This window comes from Saimiri boliviensis, chromosome 15, assembly GCF_048565385.1.
Source record: "Saimiri boliviensis isolate mSaiBol1 chromosome 15, mSaiBol1.pri, whole genome shotgun sequence".
NCBI classification, from domain to species: Eukaryota; Metazoa; Chordata; class Mammalia; order Primates; family Cebidae; genus Saimiri; species Saimiri boliviensis.
Genome location: NC_133463.1, coordinates 19592683 through 19602500, shown reverse-complemented (window position 1 = coordinate 19602500; position 9818 = coordinate 19592683). Strand labels below are relative to the sequence as shown.

Below are 9818 nucleotides of genomic sequence, written 5' to 3'. Positions count from 1 at the left end.
GGCAGATCACCTGAGATGAGGAGTTCCAGACCAGCCTGGGCAATGTGGTGAAACCCCATTTCTACTAAAAACACAAAAAAATTAGCCGGGCGTGGTTATGCATGCCTTTAGTTCCAGCTACTCGGGAGGCTGAGACAGGAGAATCACTTGAACCTGGGAGATGGAGGTTGCAGTGAGCCAAGATCATATCACTGCACTCCAGCCTGGGAGACACAGTGAGATTACATGTCTAAAAAAAAAAAAAAGTCAGTGAATCACAACATCCTCTTGCCCTCAATTGTACATTGTGATGAACAAAATAAAACAAATGAAAATATATATTGTGGCTCCTATGCTCATCCATGCAAGCAGAAATGACTCAGTCAAAGATAAGGCATAGCATTTGTGATGACAGACATGCTGCCAGTCTGGATAAAGGTGGGGAATTATATGACACAAAAGGAAAAAAGCTAAAGCAGCAGAGTCTGAGACTCAGTCCAGCTGTAGTCAAGACTGTGGCATTAACATAAGAAAAGACATGTAAAATCAATGGAAGATTAAGAATAATACAGAAAATCCTCCTTGTTTATGGACAGGAGTTAACAAAATGCAATGGGAGAAAGAACAGTCTTTCAACAAATACTGCTAGGAAAACTGGATGTCCATATGTAAAAGAATGGACTTGGACTACTGCACCTCACAGACCTACATTAAGAATGGACTGAAGTGTATTATGGTCCCACATTAAGAACAAACGGAAGGAAAGCAAGTAAATCTTCATGATCTTGTGCTAGGCAACGGTTTCTTAAGACGCCAAAAGCCTAAGAAAGATTGGTAAGTTAGACCTCATCAAAACTGAAAACTTGTGTGCTTCAAAGAACACCATCAAGAAAGTTAGAAAGATACAGAATGGGAAAAAATCTGAAAATCATATATTGATACTAGATTTGTAGTAAGAAAAATTCTTACAACTCAATAAAAAGACAATTCATTTTGAAAATGGGCAAATGGCTGGGCGTGGTGGCTCATGCCTGTAATCCCAACACATTGAGAGGCTTAAGTGGGTGGATCACCTGAGGTCAGGAGTTCGAGACAAGCCTGGCCAACATGGTGAAACCCCATCTCCACTAAAAATAAAAAAATTAGCCAGGCGTGGTGGCATGTCCCTGTAATCCCAGCTACTCAGGAGTCTGAGGCAGGAGAATCACCTGAACCCCGATGGGACAGAGGCTGCAGTGTGCCGAGATCGCGCCACTGCCCTCCAGCCTGGCAACAGAGCAAGACTCTCTCAAAAAAAAAAAATCAGCAAAGGATTTGAATAGACATATCTCCTAAAAAATCATACAACTGGCTAATGAGCACATAAAAAGATGTTCAATGTCATTAGAGAAATGCAACTAAAAACCACCATGATACCACTTCGCACTCAATAGATGGCTATAATCAAAAAGATAGTCATGGCCAGGACACAGAGAAATTAGAACCTTCATACACTGATGATGGGAAGGTAAAATGGTACAGCCACTTTGGGAAACAGTCTGGTACTTCCTCAAAATGCTAAATCCAAGTATCCATATAACCCAACAATTCTCCTAGGTATATATACTCAAGAGTAACAAAAACATCAAAAAACTTGTACATAAACACTCATAGTATCCGTAATAGCTGAAAAGTGAAAACAACTCACATATCTATCAATTGTTGAATGAACAAAATGTGGGATAACACAGTGGAAAATGAACGATAAAGAAGCATTAGTACTGGCACATGCGACATGAATGACCTTCAAAAGAAGATAAACAAATCTAGTCACAAATAACCATAGAGCATATGGTCTCATTTATATGAAATGTCCAGAAAAGGCACATTTATAAAGACCGAAAGTAGACTGGTGGTTGCCTAAGGCAAAAAGTAAAGCCATTCCCGCCTAGTAATGTTGTACGTATCATAACGCTAATAACAGCAGCATCTGTTACTTGGTGAGAGCTCTCTGCATACTTGGCTCAGTGCTAAATGCTTCACATATAACTGTATCTTCATGTCATGTATCAGGAAATAGACAAAGTTTAAGAAATTGCCCAAGCTGCCTACCCAACAAGGTGGTGACATTGTTGGGACATATACTCCAAAGCCTGTACTTTTTACTGGCTATACCATAAAGCTGTGGAGCAGAGTGAAGAGAACATGGGTTTGAATCTCAGCCTTCTTGCCCATGTGACTTTGGCAAGTCACTTGATCAAAATGGAAATGGAACCTATATCACAGAATTAGGTTGTTATGAGGCTTTTCACTAAATAGCCTCAGTTCCTTCTTGTGCCTCTCTGAAATACATACATCATGCAAGAGAATAAGAAAGGCTGGGATGCAGAGCTGCTTACAGCCACACCAGAAAACAAGATAATACTATTACTACCCGGAAGAAGCCAAAGCAGCGGAATTCAATAGCTACCCAAGCTCATCCAGTCAACACAGAGCCTAGATTCTCACCCATGTCTGAATTTCAAGCAAGTACTTCTTTATTGGGCCACACAGATTTAGCATGGATCAGAACCCAGAGCTCTCATTCTTCTAAAATGAAAAAGGGGAGAAAAGAAATTTCATACATACAATATCTAGTCCTTTCCATTTGTTCCTCCTGCGCTCCCGCGCAGAGGGCAACTGTGATGGTGGAGGGAAGTCGTCATCTTCAATGGCAGGGTATGTCTCGCCATAAGCACCTAAAAGGTCCCCAAAAGGCAGAAGGAGTCTTAATATCATTTCGAATCTTACCCAGAGATAAATCAAGAGCCTGTTTAATTACTAAGATTTTGCTTACAATACCATGAAATACATTCGCTGTAAGTGTACATACACAGTTCAGTGATTTTTAGTTAATTTACAGAATTGGGCAATCATCACTTTTAAGTAGAACACTTCCATCATCTTAAACAGCTCCTTTGTGCCCACTGGCAATCACTCCCCACTCCTAGCTGCTGGCGCCAGGCAAACACTGCTCTGTTTCAACAGATTTACCTTACCTAACACTAAACATAAATGGAATTCTACAACTTAATCTCCTGTCTGTTCAGTTAGCAATAATGTGTTCGAGATTCATCTATGCTGTGCCATGTTTAAGTAGTTTATAACATTTTACTGCTGAATAATACTCCATTATATGGATATATCACGTTTTGTCTATACATTTACCAGTAGATGGACATCTGCTAGTTGCTAACAATTGTAAGTAACACTGCTATGAACATTCACATTCAACTTTTTGTGTGGATGTATCTTCTCATTTCTTTGGGTTACAGAACTAGAAATGAAAATGCTGGGTATTATGGTTAACTCTGTTCAGCATTTTGAGGAACTACCAACCATTTATATTTTACATTGTAAGAATTCCAGTTTCCCCACATCCCCACCAGCACTTGGTACTGTAAGTCTTTTTCCTTATAATCGTTTTAGTTGATTGATAGCTCATTTCACATGGAGACAAAGAGCCTACAACATCTACATTGCCTGCCACAACTCCTTTGAAAAAAAAATCATACCTAAAGAAAAGTTAGAATAATACAAATACTTAAAAGTCACTATTAGTTACTTTGCCAATTTCTATATATATTTGGGGGCATGCTGTTTTTGCCAAGACACTTTGCTACACCAGCAAGTTGGAGACATGATGGCATTTTGTCTCTAAATATTTCAGTGTGTATCTTCTATGAAAAAGGACTGGCTCCTACACTGCTAAAATGTATAACATTCAAAAAATTTAACATTTATACAACATTATCATTGTTTAATGTAGAACTGATAATCAGATTTTCCAAATGTATACTGTATGGGTTTTTAAAAATAGGAGTAACTTTTATTGAATAAGATGTGAGGCTTCCTATTATTCTAAAATAAGTTTTGGGTCCTTCCATGCCTTTTTATGGTTTAGCAGCTCATTTTATTTTGGTGCTGGAAATACTGCATCTATCCATTCACCTACTGAAAGACATCTTGGCTGCTTCTAAGTTTTAGCAATTATGAATAAAGGTGCTGTTAACATCTGTGTGCAGGTTTCTTTAGGGACAAATTTTCGACTCATTTAGGCAAATACCAAGGAGTGCTTGCGGAACTGTATGGTAAGAATATGCTTATTTACTTATTTATTTAAAAGAAACTGCCATACCATCTTCCAAAATTGGCTACAATTTTGCATTCCCACCAGCAATGAATGAGAATTCCTATTGCTCCATATCCTTTCCAGCATTTGGGGTGTTTTAAATGTTGGCCATTCTAGCAGGTACGTGGTGGTATCTCATTTTTACAATTCTCTAATGACATATGATGACAGCATCCTTCCAGTGGCTTGTCATCTGTATGGTGATGTGTGGTGCAAGTCTTTTAATCAGGTTTTTTTGTTTTCTCATTGAATTTTAACAGTTCTTTGTATATTCTGGATAACAGTCCTTTATCAGATGTCTTTTGCAAATATTTTCTTACAGTCTCTGTCCTGTCTTCTATTTCTCTTAATTAACAGTACCTTTTACACAGCAGAGGGTTTTAATTTTTACAAAGTCTAGCTTATCAATTATTTCTTTCATGAATTGTACCTTTAGTTTTGTATCTAAAAGTCATCAACATACTCAAGGTCATGTAGATTTTCTGTTGTTACCTTGTATGAGTTTTACAATTTAGCATTTTGCATTTAGATGTAAGATCCACTTTGAGTTAATTTTTGTGAAGGGTGTAAGATCTGTGTCTAGATTTATTTTTTCACATGCAGATGTTCTGTTGTTCCAGCATTATTGTAGAAAAGACTATCTTTTTTTCCATGATAATACTCCCTTTGCTCCTTTGTGAAAGATCAGCTGACTATATTTTCATGAGTCTTTTTCTTTCTTTTTTTGAGACAAGTTATTTCTCTGTTGCCCAGGCTGGAGTGTAGTAAGTGGTGTGATCACAGCTAATTTTTAAAATCAGGGCCTTTTGTTGTTGTTATTGAGTTGTGGGAGTTCTTTGTTATATATTCTGGATATTACCCCTTATGGTAGCCTTGAACTTCCAAGGCTCAAGTAATCCTCCCACCTCAGCCTCCCAAATAGCTAGCAAGGTGTACATCACCACACCAGCTAATTTTATATACATATATATTTTGAGGGGGGGGGGGTGCAGGGTGGGGGATAGAGACAAGGTCTTGCTTTGTTGCCCAGGCTGGTCTCAAACTCCTGGCCGCAAGTGGCCTCCCAAAGTTCTGGAATTACAGGTGTGAGCCACTGTGCCCAGCCTGCATGCGTCTATTTTTGGGCTCTATATTCCATTTAACTGGTCTATTGTTTCACTAATGCCACATTGTCTTGTTTATTACAACTTTATCACAAGTCTTGAAGTCAGCTACAAGAATCCTCCAACTCTGTTCTCTTTAAACACTGTGTTGGCTATTCTGGATCTTTTACCTCTCCAAATGAACTTTAGAATCAGTTTGTTGCTATCCACATAATAACTTGCTGGGATTTTCATTGGGATTGTACTGAATCTAGGTCAAGTTGAGAAGAGCCGACATCTTGACAATATCGAGTCATCCTGTCCATGGTCATGGAATGTATCTCCATTTATTTAGTAGTCCTTCAATTTCTCTCATCAGTCTTGTAGTTTTCCTCAGGTAGTTCATAGATAGATAGATAGATAGATAGATAGATAGATAGATAGATAGATAGATAATAGATTGATTGATTTAAACCTCAGTATTTCTTGGGAGAAGTTCTAATCTACCTATCTACCTACATAACTACCAACCAACCAGAATGAGATGCCACCTCACACCTATAAGGATTGCTGCTATTCAAAAAACACAGTGGTACTGCATTTTTAATTTCAAATTCCACTTGTACATTGCTGGCATACTGTAAAATGATTGACTTACATATGTTAATCTTGTATCCTGCAACTTGACTATAACTGCTTACTAGTTCCAGGAGTTTTTAGGTTGATTCCTTCAGACTTTCTACAATCATGTCATCTGTGAACAAAGACAATTCTATTTCTACCTTCCCAATCAGTATACCTTTTATTTACTTTTCTGCTTTACTGCTAATATTAGCTAGGACTTCCAGTATGATGTTAATCAGTGGCAAGAAAGGACATCCTGATCTTAACAGGAAAGCGTCTAGTTTCTCATCATCATGATGTTAGATGTAGGACTTTGTAGACATTCTTTATCAAGTTGCAGAAGTTTGTGCTCTATTCCTAGTTTGCTAAGTTACCATGAATAGGTAGTAGACTTAGATTTCTAGGCATAGAGTTGTTCATGGTATGTTCATGGTATTCTTAAACTACATTACTTCCATGGGACCTGTAATGATATGTGCCCCCGTCCCTTTTTTTGAGAGTCTCATTCTGTCACCCAGGCTGGAGCACAGTTGCATGATCTCAGCTCACTGCAACCTCCGCCTCCCAGGTTCACGCAATTCTCCTGCCTCAGCCGCTCAGGTAGCTGGGACTTGAGGCATGCACCACCACGCCTGACTAATTTTTGTATTTTTAGTAGAGATGGGGTTTCGCCATGTTGACCAGGCTGTTCTTGAACTCCTGACCTCAGGTGATCTGCTCACCTTGGCCTCCCAACATGCTGGGATTACAGGTGTGAGCCACCGCACCCAGCCAAATATGCCCTATTTCTGTTATTAGTAATTTGTGTCTTATCTCTTAATAGTTTGGCTAGAGGCTTACTGATCTTCTCAGAAATAACTCTTGGTTTCATTGATTTTCTCTATTGATTTCCTGTTTGCAATTTCATTGACTTCTGCTCTAATTTTTATTATTTCTCTTCTGCTTACTCTGGATTCAATTATTTTCTCATTTCATTACGTGGAAGCCTAATGATTTCAGATCTTTCTATTTTCTTCATGTATGCATTCAAGGCTATAAATTTGAGCATCTTAAAAATTTACCAGTTTTTTAAATTATTACATAGTCTGGCTTATCAATTATTTCTTTTTTTTTTTTTTTTTTTTTTTTTTTTGGAGACGGAGTTTCGCTCTTGTTACCCAGGCTGGAGTGCAATGGCGCGATCTCAGCTCACTGCAACCTCCGCCTCCTGGGTTCAAGCAATTCTCCTGCCTCAGCCTCCTGAGTAGCTGGGATTACAGGCATGTGCCACCATGCCCAGCTAATTTTTTGTATTTTTAGTAGAGACGGGGTTTCACCATGTTGACCAGGATGGTCTCGATCTCTCGACCTCGTGATCCACCCGCCTCGGCCTCCCAAAGTGCTGGGATTACAGGCTTGAGCCACCGTGCCCGGCCATCAATTATTTCTTTCATGAATTGTGACTTTGGTTTTGTATCTAAAAGTCATCACCATAACCAAAGGTTGTCTATATTGTCTGTTATCTTCTATGAGTTTTAGAGTTTGGCATTTTACATTTAACTGAATGCATACATTAGCAAAGTAGAAAGATAAGCATTATTTCTGCTACCTCCTACAAATTGAGAAGTTGTATTTTCATTTTCATTAGATCAAAATATTTTAAAATATAAAATTTTCTCTCTGCCCCATGAGTTATTTAGAAATGTGGTATTTAATTTCCCGTGTATTTGGAGATTTTTCCAGCTATCTTTCTGTTACTGATTTCTAGTTTATTTCCATGGTGGTCTAGGGACAGATATTGTGTGATTTATTCTCTTTTACATCTATTAAGGTTTGTTTTCTTGTCCAGGTTGTAATCTGTCCTGGTGAATGTTCCATGTGACCCCAATAAGAACGTCTGTTCTGCTCTTGTTAATGAAGTTGTCTTTTGATGTCCATTATATCCAGTTCGTTGACAGTGTTGCTGAATTCAACTATGTCCTTACTGATTTTCTGTCTACTGCCTCTGTTCATTTCTGATAGAAAGGTGTTAAAAATCTGCAACCATAACAGTGGATTCATGTATTTCTCCTTCCCATTCTGTGACATTCTGACATGTATTTTAACACTGTGATTAGGCATCCAAACATTAAGAGCTAAAACTAAGCTCCTATGTATGTACACAACATAATGAAAAGGCAACCCACTATGGAGAAAATATTTGCAAATCATGTATAAGGGGTAATATCCAGAATATATAACAAAGAACTCCCACAACTCAATAACAACAACAAAAAGCCCTGATTTTAAAAATTAGCAAAGGTCTTAAATAGATATTTCTTTAAAAATGTGCAAATAGTCGATAACCATATGTAAAGATTTTCAACATCACTAATCATTACAGAAATCTAAGTCAAAACCATAATGACATGCCACCTCACATCTATAAGGATTGCTACTATTCAAATAACAAAGTAACAAGTGTTAACAAGGATGTAGAGAAAATCAAAACTTTTGTGGACTGCTGGTAGGAATGTAAAATGGTGCAGCTGCTGTGGAAACTGTGGTGATTCTTCAAATAATTAAAAATAGAATTACCGTATAATCTAGTAAACACCAACTCTTAGTGTATATCCAAAAGAACTGAAATCAGTGACTCCAACAGATAATTTTACACCTGTTCATAGCAGCATTATTCACAATAGCCAAAAAGTGGAAGCAACTCAATCTACTGACAGATGAATGGATAAACAAATTGTGGTACATACATAAAATGGAATATTATTCACGGCATAAAAAAAGAATTCTGCCTGGGTGTAGTCGCTCACATCCATAAGCTTAGCACTTTGGGAGGCTGAGGCAGGAGGTTCACTTAAGCCCAAGAGTTTGAGATCAACCTGGGTAACATGATGAAACCCTGTCTCTACAAAAAATTTAAAAATTGGCCAGGCACAGTGGCTCACACCTGTAATCCCAGCACTTTGAGAGGCTGAGGCTGGTGGATCATGAGGTCATGAGTTCAAGACCAGCCTGGCCAACATGGTGAAACCCTGTCTCTACTAAAAATACAAAAAAATTAGCCGGCGTGGTGGCCTGTAATCCTAGCTACTCAGGAGGCGGAGGCAGTAGAACTGCTTGAACCCAAGAGGTGGAGGTTGCAGTAAGCCGATATTGTGCCACTGCACTCCAGCCTGGGCAACAGAGCGAGACTCCATCTCAAGAAAAAAAAAATTAAAATTAAAAAAAATAATAAAAATTTAAAAAATTATTCAGGCATGGTAGTGTGTGCTGTAGTCTCAGCCACCTGGGAGTCTGAGGTACAAGAATCATCCTAGCACAGGGAGGTCAAGGCTGCAATGAGCCATGATCACACCACTACACTGCAGCCTGAGTGACAACAGAGACCCTGTCTCTAAGGAGGAAAAAGAATCTGACACATGCTATACCATGGATAAACCACAAAGACATTATGCTAAGTTAAATAGGCCAGTCATCAAAGGATAAATGCTGTATGATTCCTCTTATATGAGGTCCTAGTCAAATTTATGGAGATGGAAAGTAGAATGGTAGCTGCCAGGGGCTGAAGGAAGAGGGCAGTGGGGAATTACTCTTGAATATGAAGAGTTTCTGTTTTCAAGATGAGTTCTGGAGATAGACGATAGTGATGGTTGCACAACAGAAATACTTAATGCCAATCAACTGTATACTTTCAAATGGTCAAAATGGTAAGTGTTATGTTTATATGTATTTTACAATTTTAAAAAACTTTTTTAAAAAAGATGCACTGAAACCACCAGCTTTATATTCCTTAGAGCAGTGGTTAACACAGCCATGACTTACGCAGCATTTGCAGTGACCGTTGACTGCAAAGACTGCTGTACCTTTGGCCTAGTGTCACGCAATATTCCAACACACCATCTTGAGTGGCCCAGACCATCTTCACTGATAGGAAGGACAGGTTTCATTTCCCTGACAAGCTATCTTCTCATCCCTGTCTCCTGCCATTTTATCTTTCCTTCTCTCCC

General features: G+C 38.5%; 1 protein-coding gene across 16 annotated transcripts in view; it reads right to left on the bottom strand.

Moving 5' to 3' along the window:
- CSPP1 (centrosome and spindle pole associated protein 1) overlaps positions 1 to 9818 on the bottom strand; it is a 141829-nt gene that overhangs the window by 2811 nt on the left and 129200 nt on the right. For all 16 annotated transcript variants that reach the window (XR_012514033.1, XR_012514034.1, XM_074386729.1 and 13 more), the window contains one exon: positions 2587 to 2696. Coding sequence is in view for 14 of the 16 variants with exons in the window: in XM_074386729.1 (XP_074242830.1) it covers positions 2587 to 2696 (110 nt within the window). In the remaining 2 variants the exon portion in view is untranslated. The remainder of the gene's footprint in view (positions 1 to 2586; positions 2697 to 9818) is intronic.